Below are 16,233 nucleotides of genomic sequence, written 5' to 3' on the forward strand. Positions count from 1 at the left end.
TTTTGTGTGTTGATTTTGTATCTTGCTATTTTACTGAATTTGTTGATTAGTTTTCACAGTTTTTTGCTGGAGTCTTTAGGGTTTTCTATATACAGCTGACCCTTGAACAATGTAGGGGTTGGGGGTGCCGACACTTCACACAGTCAAAAATCCATATATAACCTTACAGTTGGCCCTCTGTAACCACAGTTCTGCATCCATGGATTCAACCAATAGTGGATTGTGTAGTACTGTAGTACATACTAGTGAAAGAAATCCATGTGTAAGTGGACCTGCACAGTTCAAATCTGTGTTGTTCAAGGGTCAACTGTATAAGATCATGTCATCTGCAAATAGAGACGAGGTAATTTTGGTTTATAAGCCTTTTATTTCTCTTCTTTCCATTTTTTTTTTTTTTTGCCTAATTGCTCTGGCTAGGACTTCCAGTACTGTTTAATCAGTGGTGTGAGTGGGCACCTTTGTCTTATTCCTTATCTTAGATGAAAAACTTTCAACCTTTCTCCACTGAGTCTGATGTTAGCTGTAGGCTTGCCATACATGGCCTTTATTGTGTTGAGGTATGTTCCTTCTATACTGACTTTTTTGAGACTGTTTATTATGAAATGATGTGAATTATGTCAACTGATTTTTCTGCACCTAATAAGATGACCATATGATTTTTATCTTTCACTCTATTAATGTGGGGTATCACATTTATTGATTTGTGTATATTGAACTATCCTCGAATTCAAGAATAAATCCCAATTGACCATGGTGTATGATCTTTTTAACATGTTGTTAAAATTTAGTTTGCTAGTATTTTGTTGAGAATTTTTGCATCTATGTTCATCAGGGATATTGGCCTATAGTTTTCTTTCCTTGTATCTGGCTTTTGTATCAGGATAATGTTGGCCTTGAAAAACGAATTTGAAAGTATTTCCTCCTCTTCCATTTTTGGGAATAGTTTGAGAAGGATTGGCGTTAATTCTTCTTGATATGTTTAATAGAATTCTCTTGTAAATTCTGTTAGGTCCATTTGGTCTAAAGCACAGGTCAAGTCCAATGTTTCCTTATTGATTTTCTGTCTCTATGACTTATCCATTGTTAAAAGTGGGGTATTGAAGACTGCTACTATTATTATATTGTTATCTATTTCTCCCTTCAGATATGTTAATATTTGATTAATATATTCAGGTTCTCCAATGTTGGGTGCATGTATATTTACAATTATTTTATCTTCTTAATGAATTGACCTCTTTACCATTATAAGATGACTGACCTCCTTTGTCTCTTGCTCCAGTTTCTGGATTAAAGTCTGTTTTGTCTGACATAAACATAGGTATACCTGCTACTTTCTGGTTTACATTTGCATGGAATATATTTTTCTATCCCTTCACTTTGAGTTTTTCTGTGTCCTTAAAGTTGAAATGAGTCTCTTGTAGGCAGCATACAGTTGACTTTTTTTTTTGTCCATTCAGCCACTCTATGCTTTTTGATTGGAAAATTTCATCCATTTACAATTAAAGTAATTATTCATAGGTAAAGACTTACTAATACCATATTATGGTTTTCTGGATGTTTTATAGTTCTTTTGTTCCTTTCTTCCTCTCTTACTGTCTTCCTTTTTGATTTGATGATTTTCCATAGTGGTATACTTTGCTTCCCTTTTCTCTATCTTGTATGTATCTATGGCAAGTTTTTGCCTTGTGGTTACCCTGAGGCTTAACATAAAACATCTTATAAATATAAGTCTATTTTAAGGTGATAACAGCTTAACTTCGATTGTATGCAGAAACTCTACCCTTGTACTCCTCCCGACACATTATGTTTTTGATATCACAATTTATGTCTTTTTATATTGTGTATCCATTAACAAATTATTGTAGCTATAGCTATTTTTAATACTTCTGTCCTTTAATCTTTATATCAGCATTAAGTGATTAACACAACACCATATTATAGTAATGGGGTATGCTGAATTTGATTATATACTTACCTTTATCAGTACGTTTTATATTTTCATATGCTTCCATGTTACTAATTAGCTCCCTTTTATTTCAGCTTGAAGAACTCAGAATTTCTTGTAAGGAAGATCTAGTGGGGATAAACTCTCTCAGCTTTTGTTTGCCTGGGAAAGTCTTTATCTCACCTTCCTTTCTGAAGGACAGTTTTGGTACATAAAGTATTCTTGGTTGGCAATGTTTTTCTTTCAGAACTTTGAATGTATCATTCCACTCTCTCCTGGACTGTAGGTTTCTGCTGGGAAATCTGGTGGTAGCCTTATGGGGAGCTCCTGTGTAAGGGACAAGCTTTTTTTCCTCTTGCTGCTTTTAAGATTCTCTCTTTGTCTGATTTTTGACAATTTTATTATTCTGTGTCTTGGAGAATATCTATTTGAATTGAATTTATTTGGGGACCTATGAGCTTCATGAACTTGGATGTCCAAATCTCTCCTCAGATTTGGGAAGTCTCAGCCATTATTTTTAAAAATAAGTTCTCTGCCCCTTTCACCTCTCTTCTTCTTGGACTTCAGAAATATATAACTTGTTTCTCTTAATGGTGTCCCATAAGTCCTGTAGGCTTTCCTCACTTCTTTTTATTCTCTTTTCCTTTTTGCTCCTCTGACTAGCTAATTGCAAATGATCTGTCTTTGACTTCACTGATTCTTTCTTCTGCTTGGTCCAGTTTGTGGTTGAAACTCTCATTGAATTCTTCAGTTCAGTCTTTGTATTGTACAACTCCAAAAGTTCTGTTTGCTTCTTTTTTATGTTCTCTATGTCTTTGTTGAACTTATTTTGTTTTTGTACTGTTTTTCTGATTTTTATTAAATTGTTTATCTGTGTTCTTTTGTAGCTGTCTGAGAAGAAGAATTATTTTGAATTATTTGTTAGACAATCTGTGTATCACCATTTTTTTGGGATCAGTTATTGGAAGTTTACCATGTTCTTTTGGTTGTGTCACATTTCCCTGATTCTTCATGATCCTTGCAGCCTTGTGTAGGCATCTGTACATTTGAAGATGCAGCCACCTCTTCCAGACTGTATGGGCTGACTTCAGTAAGGAAAGACTTTCACCTGTGGGTGGGAGCATGCTGGAGCATACTTTGACCCTGGGTCTAGGGCATGAGTCCCCAACCCCTGGGCCAAGGACCAGTACTGGGCTGTACAGCAGGAGGTGAGCAGCAGGCAAGCGAGCAAAGCTTCATCTGTATTTACAACCTCTCCCCATTGCTCGCATTACCGCCTGAGCTCCGCCTCCTGTCACATCAGTGGCAGCATAGATTCTCATAGGAGTACGAACCGTGCTGTGAACGGCACATGCAAGGGATCTAGGTTGCGTGCTCCGTATGAGAATCTAATGCCTGATGATCTCAGGTGGAGCTGAGGCGGTGATGCTAGCACTGGGGAGCGGCTGCAAATACAGATTATATTTAGCAGAGAGGTTTGACTGCACAGAGACCATAATAAATCAATTGCTTGCAGACTCATATCAAAACCCTATCAGTGAGTGGCAAGTGAAAACAAGCTCCGGGCTCCCACTGATTCTGCATTATGGTGAGTTGTATAATTATTTCATTATATATTACAACGTAGTAATAATAGAAATAAAGTGCACAATACATGTAATGCGCTTGAATCATCCCCAAGCCATCCCCACCCCCGGTGTGTGGAAAAACTGTCTTCCACGAAACTGGTCCCTGGTGCCAAAAAGGTTGGGGACTGCTGGTCTAGGGTACAGGATATCACGTGCAAGGGTATGTGATGGCTCCAGGTCTAGTGGTAGGGCTTGATGTCTCACTTGCTTACATCTCTGTGGTTCACAAAACAACAACTGTGTGCTCCTTGGCAATAGTTACAGGGGATCTGCAGTGGCTGCAAGGGCTGTTGGGGTCCTCAGTGGTACCTCCAGGCCCAGCAGCTAGGGACCAGGCAGGTGTTGGCAGTGGCCAGAGCCAGTGGTGTGCATAGACTCAGCTGTGGGGGCTGGCTGCAGCTGCCTCTGTAGTGACTGGGGCTGGCTGCAAAACACATAGTGGCAAGGGCTGGGCCTAGCAGCACAGGTTGAGGCCACCTGTGGGTGCACTAGCAGCTGCAGTGACCCTGGGCTACTGGCATGCCCTTTTGTGGCTGCAGAGACTTGCTGTGGGTACATGCATGGCACTAAAGGTGATGGGAGTTGGGCTGACAGTGTGCAAGTGCGCAGCTGCAGGTGAGCCCAGTGGTGCAGGCCAGTGACAGGAGACAGGGCCATATCCAAGCCCACAAGATGCCATAGGGGCCTTGGCTGTCAGAGTGCACTCCTGCAGCTGCACAGGCTCACCCCAGGTACATGCACAGCAGTGGCGGCCAGTAATGGGATTTGAGCTGGCAGTGTGCAGGTACACAGCTGCAGGAGAGAGCCACAGGTGCACACATGCTGGTGGGAATCAGCCATTGGGGTCCAGGCTGCCACTTTGCACGCAAGCAGCCACAGCAGCTGGAGCGGCTGCTGGTATGGATGCTGCTCCCCAGTGGGTGAGGTGGGGGGAGTAGGGAGGGACTCAGGTGGCTGGTGTCTGTGAATTAGAAAACCTGTACGGCAAAAACCCTCAGCGGTGAAATCTATGGGGAGTCCATGATGAGATCCTGTGTGATGAAAGCTGGGGGGATCTGCAGCGTCTGCAAGGGCAGTTGAAGTCCTCAGTAGTGAAGGCTGCTGGGGTTCCTTTGCAGAGTGGGTCACCAGGAACCATGCTCACTCCTGCTGTGTAGCTGATAGTGGTAGCTCTCACCCTTCTCCCTTCTTCTTTGTTCCTAGCTGTCTCTAGACAGCTCAGCTTTGCTGGTCTCTGCGTTGGGTGAAACTGAAGTGGGTCCTTCGTGTACTCCAAAAGGCTGGGGAAGCTCGTTGCTCACCCCGCTTTCCCTTTCCTGGTGAAGAGAACTCTTTCTAGCTGGGTTCTTGCCTCCACTGAGCAGTGCTGACCTGAGGGATGGGATGATGCAGGCAAAATTAAGCTATTGTTCCTTCCCTTTTTATGTAGTTATTCTCAGGTTTTTCGTTCCACTGTGTTGCTAAAGCTTCTTAAGTGGACTCCAGCATTCTCTCAGAGCTGTTTCATTCATGGATAGCTGTCTAACTGTTGATCTTTGTTGGGGGACAGAAGCTGGGGTCTCCTACTCCATCGTCTTGTTCCTGATCCTTTGCCTTTTACTTCTATACTGTCTTCTATATTTTCTTCCCCTTCTTTATTGATTTTCAGAGATTCACTGGTTTTCTTTCAATGGTATGCTGTTTAATATCTGTGGCAGTTGAAAAAATTGGCCCTCGTGTTCTTTGACATTCCTCCCCACTCCCTTGAATATGGGTGGTCTGTGGCTGCTCTGACCAATAGAATAAGTGGACATGACTCTGAGCCAGTTCCTGGGCCCTGAACTTAGGAGGCTGGCGGCCTCCACTTCCTGCCTCTTGAGTAACTTGCTCTTAGGACCCAGCTGCCATGCTGTGAGGAAGCTCAGGGGCACATGGAGAGGCCACATGTAGTTAAGTTATTGTTTAATGGGTACAGCCCAGTGGAGGTCCCAGACCACAGCCCATGTCAAATCAGTCATTAGCTGTGTGAGTGAGCAGAGTGGAAATAAATCCTCTGCCCCCTTGGAACCACCTCCTGAGACACTGTGTGGAGCAGAGATGCACCATTTCCACCAAGCTCTGCCTACAGTGTAGAACTGTGTGTAAATAAATGCCTGGCATTGTTTTAATGCACTAAGTTTTGGGATTATTTGTTATCTCAACGTCTTCGTCTCCTCTTTGAGTCCTTGTTTTAGTCTATATTTTCTTCTCTCTAATTATCTTGATGAAGTGCATGTTACAAAGTGTCTCCAACATAAAATCTATTTTTTTTCTGGTGTGCATGTGTGGTTGTTATTCTAGGCTATGGTTCCCTTTGCTCCATCTCCCAGCAGTCCTCGCAAAGGGCTCACTTGATACTTTTCTCATGATGGCTCATTTCTGAAGTAGCTTTGCTTTGGGGTCAGCTTCTCTATGAAGAATGGAGTGAGGAGCTGTGATGGGAGCTCTGCTACTGTTGCTCGTACCTTCATGCTGACCCTTAGCTGACCAAGAGCTGCTATCTGCTGCTACCTGTCATACCCACACCTGGCTCTCAGAGAAAGGGTGGGTGGGTAGGTGTGGACACTTAGGCGTATTTCTCCAGCCACTCTAGGGTGTGGCACACAGGGCAATCCCACAGATCCCATCCTGCCATTCACTAGTTAGATCTTCAGGGTATGCTGTCTATTTCTGAGATGGCTGGACATTCCCAGGGACCTGAAGAGGTGGGAATCTGTTCTTGGTACCCTCTTCCACGACCTGGTCTCAATCCTATTACACCTTCTAATTGATCAACACAGACTCTACATACAGACTGTGATTGAATTCATATGAGGATGGGACTTTCTTATTTTTTTCCCTTCTTTTAGTTGCTATTAGTTCATTTGAGGGTTCAGAGAGGAGCTTTGAAAAGTCCTGCAAGAGTCAACTTGTTCAACGCATATTTTCCAAAACAATTTAACAAAGGAATTCTACTCTTGTTTTTTTCCAAATGTATCATCATTAATACCTTGAGTCCCTATTGTTCCAAGGAACATAGTTTGGAAGATACTATTCTGAGTAAATCCCAAGTTGTGACATATTAGAGTATTTCCATTTTTTTAAACAATAGGATCAAAGCTTAAGAAGAAAATTTCTTACATAGCTATTTTTAAATAGGGAAATTGCTTCTTGAAACCCTACCATAATAAATTAAGAAAACATATATTTGCATTTCAGATTTTTACTACCTGATGCTCTGAATACTGGCTAAGTTGTTCCTACCTTGTAGTAGTTTTCATCAGCATGAAGTGCTTTGGAAAGTCCAAAATCACTGATCTTGGCATAATGTTGAGTAACCAGCAATACATTCCTTGCAGCCAGATCTCTGTGCACAAAATTGCACTCTTCCAAATATTTCATTCCCATAGACACCTGATGAACCAGCTCTATGATGTTCTTATCCTTGACATGCCTGAAAGTCACAAATGTGTTATTAGTGATAGTGAACAAGAGTCCATTTTAGAACAACCAACCATGCACACAGAATATGAACTCACTCACTTCCTATCCTTCTTAAGCAGGAGTCACAAATGGTGGTGATTGGTGTTCAGCTGGTAGAATTTTCAAGGTATGCTTTGAATTGCATGAAAAGCAGTATAATGGGGTGGTCAGACCTGGCTCACCAAGAGCCAGGCTTCAGTTGGAATCCCCCTTCCAATATTGGACAGCTAGCAAAACCAACCCTGAGTCTCAGTTAAGTATAAACATAATGTAGCAAATGGGATAAAGTAATCAGTGGCTATTATTATGACTTATTCCACGTGAGTTCCTCCATCTCAACCATGGCTGGAGATGAGCACAGCATGATTACTCCATAGATGGTTGTAATCAATTAATAGCAACGGATGTTTTCAGAAGTAATTACTCAAGGGAATGTAGAGGTCAGCCAGACATGTAAAATATCACTGTTTTCTTTTATAAAATGTTTATTTAAATATTTCTTTTAAGAGAGCATGTTTGTTCTGCTTGGTGAGGGGAGACTGCTTGCCAAGATAGTCTAAGGCTGATTCTATCACCAGGACAGTACAGAGTGAACAAAGGAGACCAAATTGTTGGATTAGAGTTCTTCTTTACACATTAAGAACTAAAGAGCACTTGATCCAAAGACTACAGCTCTCTTGTCTCCCTGAGTGTGGACCAACACTGGGAAGGTGTGGGAGGAGACAAAGCTTCCTGTAGAAATCAGGCTATGATGTGCATTGGGCAGGTGGGCCCTGCCCCTCACAGTATGAACTTCTGGGGTACCTAAGGATACCTGTTCTGCTGTAAATATTTGTTGAGTGGACCAAGTTCCGCCATCTCCATAACCAGCATCCAGGACTCGGCTTCGCATATCCCAATCATGCGCACAATGTAAGGGTTGTCGAGTTGCTGCATGACGTTTGCTTCTGCTAATAACTCATCTTTAAGAGCGGGGTCATTGGCCTCGTTTTTCAGGATTTTCACAGCCACTGTTTTCACAACTCTGCAAAAGAAATCACAACACATAAGAAACTTTTCAAAGCGGCTCACATGTAGGTAACTATTTTTCATGAAGCATAATTCCTATGCTAGAAATGATATTATAGAAATATCTGCCACAGAATGGAAATGCGTCTTAAGAAGTCATGTTATACATGAATAATTTTCCAATCATGTTCTCTCATTTTATAGACAAGGAGAGTAACACCCAATTGGTTGAAAATAATGGGAGAGTGCTGAAGTATGCCCCAACCAAGTGGAAAGCCAACAGATTGTAGAATATTTAAATAACTTTCTAACAAACTTTACAAACTATGACATACATGAATTCCAGTAACATCTTGAGATTTATCATCTCAGATTATGTGTAATGTATGCAAATACAACATGCCTTTAATATATGTTACAATTAATTTCTAGCTGCAGAATTAAAAAACATATACTGTTAAAGGTCATAATTTATGAAACACTTTTAAAAACTGAGCTTTGCTAATTTTAAGCACACTTCAACAAGTTTGCAAAAAACTAATTACTTTCCATTTTCTAATAAAAACATCACCTGGGTCATGTTTCAACTCTTGAAAATATTCTGATATAGTGGGGCTTAAATAAATGAATGGAACTTAACTACATATGATTTGAGAAACTGCATCTCTCCATGATACAGTTCCCACAAATACAAGAAATATACCTCTTTTGTTGAACTCTGAAATGGGAGAATAAAAACAGAACTATCCCCCAAAATAGGTAAAATAACAGAGTAACAGACTAAGTCTGACATACATTCAGAAAAGAACATACAGCTTCAGTGAGAACTCAGAAGAGTATTTACACATTGGACACACACTATAGCTCCTACACAGATAGAGATACACAGCATCGCCAGCACCCTAGGAGCCCCCTGCATCCTCTTCCTGAGACAAAGGAAATATTATCCTATGCTATCTCTAGACAGTTTATTGTTTTACCTTTCACATTTCAGTCTGCCATCCACCTGGAACTGGTGTCATGTATGGTGTGAGGTAGGGGTCAAAATTAACAAGCAAAAACCTCTTGATTCTTCCCAATGTTTAAGGAAGAGAGAACACGCACAAACTCTTCCAGAAACAAAAAGAGGAAGGGAACTTCTCAACTCATTTTATGAGGATGACATTAACCTCTTAAAAAAAAAAAAGGAAATTACAAGAAAATAATTTACTGATATCCCTCATGAACGTAGATATAAAAATTCAAAGGGAAATATTAATAAATTAAATTCAGTGATTTATGAAAAAGATATGATGAATATATAATTCATGAACAAGATGGGTTTATTCCAGGAATGCAAGGTGGGTGGAACATCTGAAAGTCAATCAGTATAATTCACCACATGAACACAATAAAGGAGAAAAAGCCTGTGGTCCTAGCAGCAGAGGAGAAAAAGTACACAAAAAATGTAATACACATTTAGGATTAAAAACAAATCCCTCAGAAAAGTAGAAATAGAAGGAAACTTTCATAATCTGATAAACAGTAGCTATAAACCTAATGGTGAAATGTGGAAAGTTTTTCCCCTGAAATTAGGAAGGAGGAATGAGGTTACTGCCACTTTTATTCAACACTGAACCACAGTTCCTAGTTAGTACAATAAGGCAAGGAAGAAATATAAAAATATAAGGATTGGACAGGATGAAATAAAACTGTTGTTATTTATAGATGATATATTTCTGGGTCAAAGAATACATAGATAAATACTGGAAATAATAAGTGAGAAATAATAGGGGACTTTAAGCAAAGTTGCTGGGCATCAGGCCAACAGACTAAACCAGTCATATTCCTGCATTCAAGCAATGCCAAGGAATAACAAGTAAAAATTTTTAAATTATACCACATATATTAACATCAAAAATACTAAATACCTATGAATGAATCCAACAAAGAAGTTGTACAAGACCTCTACACAAAAAAGCTAAACAACTCTGCTCAGAGAAATAAAAGACCCAAGTAAATGGAAGGATGGGTCACTGTTATTGATTGGAAGACTCAGTATTGTAAAGACATAATTTTGCCCCAAATTCACCTATATGGCCTCTCCTCTCCCCAAATCTCTAGCTGAAATTATGTATCTATAGTTATGTCTATGTTAATTTATATATTTAATTAAGCAAGGAATTTGAGTATCACAAATTAGTTGAGAAAATCTATACCTTAATACAGGATAATTTATATTCATTTTACAAAATAACTGTGATATATATATGTATACACATATATTTAAAAATAAGCATAGCAGTCACATATATATATATATATACATATACACATACATATATATATATATATATATATATATATACACACATATACACACACACATATATATATATATATATATACATGTATCCACACACACATACGGTGGAAGGGGCAGGATTAAAAGCATAAGTTTCTGTGCATACTTTTGTCTATATTTTTGACCCTTGAATCATTTACATGATTCAAGGGTCAAGAAAAAAATTACACAAATTCCTTAAATTTAAAATAGCATCAAACAACCAAACCCAATTATATTCCTATCAAACAGATTTTCAGAGAAGATTTGTTTCAAAGGACTTTAAAAACCAGTATTTTTCAAAGTACTTAGGAACCAGTACTTTTACTGAACATTCCATGTTGGATGCCTTCTAAAGACCAAATGAAGTACAAAGAGATTTTTAGTAATTTAGCAATTCTAACTGTTATGTAATATATACTATTATTTGAAATTACAGGATAAAGCAAATAATTATGCTAAGGATATTTGTAATCAAGAATTTTCTGGTTAAGGGAAATGAGACACAATTTTTAAAAATCAAAGAAAATAAGTGAAAACACTGGGTTATCATTGAATGACTGCATTTTAATTAATTAGTACATATGTGCACATGTGTACATATAAAGATCCAAAAAAATGTAGACACGTTTGTTAACAGTAGTGGTGTTTGAGTGGTAAAATAGGATGTTTTTATTTTCTTATATTTTGCTTGTTTCTATTTTCTAATTCTCTGGAAGGGACACATAATACATCTAAACTAATATGTATATAATTATTACATACACAGTTAATATATATAATGGATGCTTTCACTTCAATTGTACCAGAAATGAACAAAAACTACTGTTGATAACAAAGGATTTAGCCATGCCAGGTTAAGTTTTGCATTTGAGAGTAAATAAACACAATACATGTATATGTGGTAGTTTCTAGAATGTAAGCTCACATGAGAATGAGTGTGTTGTGATGGGGTGCAGCGTTGACTTACTTCTTCATCTGGTAGTAGCCCTTCTTCACCGTCCCAAAGTTCCCAGAGCCCAGTTCCTTGTCCTCCAGGGTCAGCAGCTTCCGGTCTAGGTAGACCTCTTTGGGCCTGATCTCCTCGGGGTCTGCATAGGGGCTTTCATAGACCTCGGTGTCCATGGGCAAGGCTTCTCTCTGGGCTTCTGCAACGCAGTCAAGAAATGCACAACCTTGGGGCTGGATTCCCCATGAAACTGCCATCGTCCCCCCCACCCCTCCCTCCTGGGCTCACAGCTCGCCTTTTAAGACCTTGGTTACCTTGGGCAGTTATGGTGTCTGTGAGTGCTCAAGGCGCTCAAGGCAGCTGGTAGCGGGGTAGGAAAAAGCCCTTCATCCCTGTTGTACTCGACCCCTGTTCTTGCACTAATGAACATCGAGAAAGGGTCTTCCTGCCAGAGGCAAAGACAGATGGGGCCCTCCTAATGGGCCGTGGTAGCTTTAAACTATGTCTGAAAATTGTGACCCTCCTTCATTGAGAGGTGGAATCTATGTCACCTCACCTCAGTGGCTTTTGTAATCATGTCAACCAATAGAGTATATCAGAAGTGATGTCTGTGATATACTCAGGCAAGGTCCTAAAAGGCCATGCACCTCTGCCTGGGTTGCTGGAAATCTGCCCCTTGAAGCTTCAGACGCTATGCAATTGTCCAACTGCCCCGACCTCTTCTATGCTGTGAGAATGTTCCAGCCAGCCCAGGCGGAGAGACCAGACTGAGAGCCTCCGAGGCTCTGTGGAGACAGGGAGATGTTGGCCGGCTGCCAGAGCCCCGGCCCCAGTCTCACCACGGCCTTCACCCCTGCTGGCCCAGCTCCACCCCCAATCTCCCTGCAAGAGGCCCTGAGCCACCACGGACCAGCTCAGCCTTGTCCAGATTCATGATCTGCATGAGATAATTAAATGATTGTTGTTGACTTAAGCTACTAAGTTTGGGGGTGCTTTTTTTTGTAGCATTAAACAGACCAAGTTTACCAATTAAAAAAAACCTGGGGCCACCTAGAAAACCTAAGAAGGTCACCCAGAGGCCCCATTTCTGATCAGTCTAGTGGAGGCCTATTGAGTTTGAGGGGGTGCCTCCCTGAATCCTATCCTCTCCTGGCCTCACAGAATCACTACAATTCCCTGAACATGTGTTGAATTCCAGCATCTCAGACATTCCTTCAGTTTTTACCAGTCACCCATTTATTTCTGCACCTCCTGCTGAATCGTATTCCTGAACACAGACATTTTTCCAAGAACAGGATCTTAGAAATGGAAACTTTGAGTAGTATCAGCTATTGTTGCAAGAGGTGAGAAATCCTGAAGCAGCAGGATTGAAGGATATTTTCAACGTGGCCAATTTATTGTGAGAGAGGTTGTACAGACCATTTCATCCAACAGACAGCACTGCTCATAGACACGTGGCATCTGTCCCCTGCCACCAGATGACAGGACCACTTGCTGCTAAGCAGTGCTATGTTACAGCTGCTGATGGTGGGGTGAGCCCACCCTGCAATCGGCAAGGGACTGTGGGAGACAGCTCTGTGCTGTGAACACCCCGGGACTAAAGGTGCATCTCTCACCTCTTTCGTTGGCCCAGGGCCCTCGGTCTGGCTCATAAGGGTTGAACGTCACCGCGCTTTCTGGCCTTTGGGATGAGGAGCCCTGAGGCACACAAATGATAACAGCTCACTTTTCTTCAGGGATAACACTGTTGAGTTGATCTGCATAATTATTTTTATTTCCAAATAATCACATTTTAACTTAAGCAGGGAAGACAAAGGAAGGAACTAGGAAAAGAGACAGGAAAACAACAACGACGTGGCTTATCTCATTCTTCGGGCAACGGATGGGATGCTGTGAGGGTTAAATAAAGCTCTTGCTCCCACAAAGAAAGGGGCCCGCAGGGGTCCCGTTGTGAGAGAATTAATCATAACTCTTTGGGTGGTATTCCTTCCCACTTACATGCCCTTTCAAATCCTACTTCCACTTGTTAAAAGATGCTGAAGATTCTCATTATCCCTTTGGATTTGTTTTCCTCCATTACTTCTTTCTCTTTAATTTTATATTGTAGGGAAGTTATTTAAAAAGAAACATTAGGTATCCACCAGCTGCTCCCACCCACTCCCCAACTCCAAATATCTATGCCTTCCTAGTATCCTCTTATATCTTTATCATCCATGGAGATGTAGCAACTTTTGGGTAGATGCCAGAGGGTAGCGCTGGTCAGTAAGCTAGAGGTCCCAAGAGGAAGCGGCTGCCAGCAGCCCAGGGTCCACTGCCCCTGCAGTTGATCGTCATCATTGTCGTAATCATCATCATCATCATGGACCCTGTGAGATGGGGAAGCCTCTTTTTGCTAGCCAGAAGGAAAGTAATTCTTCCTTGTACCCAGAGCAGGTAACTGAAGCATATGGAAACAAAGCCTTGCTGGCCATTATTAATGGCAACCTTCCCTATTATTTATTCAATTTGCAACAGTTTGCAGCATGAAATAATGGGGGAAAAAATCCACTGTTATATTCCTATATCCTTTCCCTTCCGAAAGTCTCTATCTCAAAGTCTGTCTGATCCACCTTCACCCCAACTTAAAACAAGGGTATTGCTACTAAATTTGGTCCATGGGAAAACCACGATTCAGACTATTTTCTTGGCATGAGTGAGTGGAAATTTTATATATCTATTTACCTTAGCAGTGCCCAAACACTGGCCACGAAGGAATGAGATACTGCCAGATTTTGGAGAAATTTAAAGAAACAGAGACAGTAAGCTTAATTTTACACAGTCACTTATCTCCCGGCACACACTGAATCTTCTGCTGCCTTCCTGATATCCCAAGCCCGGGAACCAAAAGTACAGCAACAAAGTCACAATGCATCATGGTTGTCACTTGTCCACTTGTCTCCAAACCTTCTTCCTGCTGCCTATCGAGCTCTACAGAGCCACTGCTCACTGGGCAAAGGCCCTTCTGACAGCCTACAAGACATCCGCTCTTATGTGTCAATGGGATGTCATTGGATCCATTTTCTGACGACTATCTCAGCATTCTTATCAAACTGTTTAATAGAAGTAGCTATGATATGTCAAGAATGAAAACAGAATATAAGTTACAGGGGGCATAGTCATTTATTCACTGCATTTAGAGCTTTTCTACTAAATTTGGTTCACTCAACCCACCGCTGATGCTAAACAAAAATGGGTTCAACAAACACATGATGACTGAATGAATGGATGGAGATACCCTTCAAACTGGGAGATGTGAAGTGTAAACTAATGTGATTTAAAAATGAATTCTCTCTCAAGTTCTTATATTAACAAAGAATAGGTGTGGATAACTCCAAATGACAATATATCGCTTTTAAAAATTTACATATGATTACGAGATTATCAGACGTGCTGTGAACTCACTTCTCATTTATAAAATAATTATCCTGTCTCAACAGAACTGTCCTAGGAGAAACTAGGTAAATCCCAAGGCTTGCCATCCTCCTGCTCTGCTCAGTTCCCTCTGGCAATCAAACTCCAAGATGGAAATAGTTTTCAAATTTTAAAAAAAGGTCTCTTTTAGGTTCACATTGACTATCATTTCAATTTCTCTGATTTTCCCTCGAGGTAGGGAGGTTCTGAATCCAAAGAGAAAAAACTTCAAGACACCAGGACCAACCATCATGGACAAAGAGAGGGCACCAGCACCCCTTCTCTTGACTGGAAGACCTCCCACCCTTTGTTCACTTAGAGATGTATCCTGGGGCTGCAGCCTCTCCACCCTGTTGGAATGTTCTCCAGAGCAGGAGGACTTCATAAAGGCTGTTACAATGAACTCAAAATGCAATTACCTGCCATATGAATCCTGTGGGGGAGAATTTAAAAACAGAGGGTAGGGGTGTAAAAAGTACTGAAAAGGATACTAGGGCACGAGCAGTAAGAATCAGTAGGGACGGACACAGTTTGCCTAAAGCCCTGGACAGAGTAATGTATACTCTGATTAGCTGTGTGGTGCTTACACCTCATCTGTCTTGGCTATGGATAAGGAAATGGGTTGGGGGTCTTCTTTGAAAGGTTGGGTCCCATCTTTTAAGCTGAGGTGGTTCAGGACTTCATTTCAACGCTGCCCACACGGACCACCACTTGACTATGAGCCTTTGCAGCCTGAGTCTTGAGTTTCCCTCAATAACCACACTAGCTCCCTGTGTGGACCCCTCGGCCCTCCCTGCCCTGACTGGGAAAGAGGATGGAACTACACACGAGAGACTGTTCTTTGGAAGAAATGGGAGGTTTTCTGCTGTGTCTGTTAAAAGGGTAGTATTGACTTTATATGAAGATGAAGATACAAAATACAAGTTTCACCTTTCCCAGAGCACTTGGTGAATATGCCATTAGTAAAATAATGACAAAAGCCCTCTGGAATCAAATGCTCAGTTGAAAAGAAGAATTTGAGGACTTTGTAAAGAATGAGCTCTAAGGCAAAATGATAAATTATCAAAGTATTGTTAATACTTAGTAATTAAAGAAATTTTAATTTAATGAAAACCATATTGCTGGTCCAGTTTGCTGGTCCAGTCTATCATTTGTCATTATTCTTTCTTCTTTGTATTTGATAACTTATTCTTCCCTAATCAATAGCATCCCCTTTTCTACACAGAGAACAAGGTATAAATGAAATGTTGACTGTTGCTTTTTTCCCCATTTTTGCTGGTATTCGAAACAGAAGTCAAAGCTGCAGGACACCACTAGATGGCACTAGCTACCTTAGCTTTCCACCTTCCGAAGAGCAATTTCTGATTTTTCTTTAAGTTTTGTAAATTCAGGTAAAAATAGACATTCCACAACAATAAAAAGAATATTTGTTTAGGTTATAAATTATGAT

General features: G+C 40.7%; 1 protein-coding gene across 5 annotated transcripts in view; it reads right to left on the minus strand.

Annotated features, from left to right (window-relative positions):
- SYK (spleen associated tyrosine kinase) overlaps positions 1-16,233 on the minus strand; it is a 94,283-nt gene that overhangs the window by 11,045 nt on the left and 67,005 nt on the right. For all 5 annotated transcript variants that reach the window (XM_082471277.1, XM_082471273.1, XM_082471274.1 and 2 more), the window contains 4 exons: positions 12,950-13,031; positions 11,355-11,532; positions 7,868-8,077; positions 6,835-7,024 (listed from right to left, as the gene is read on the minus strand). In XM_082471277.1, the coding sequence (XP_082327403.1) occupies positions 6,835-7,024; positions 7,868-8,077; positions 11,355-11,532; positions 12,950-13,031 (660 nt within the window). The remainder of the gene's footprint in view (positions 1-6,834; positions 7,025-7,867; positions 8,078-11,354; positions 11,533-12,949; positions 13,032-16,233) is intronic.

Source organism: Balaenoptera physalus (genome assembly GCF_965194825.1).
Source record: "Balaenoptera physalus genome assembly, chromosome: 7".
NCBI classification, from domain to species: Eukaryota; Metazoa; Chordata; class Mammalia; order Artiodactyla; family Balaenopteridae; genus Balaenoptera; species Balaenoptera physalus.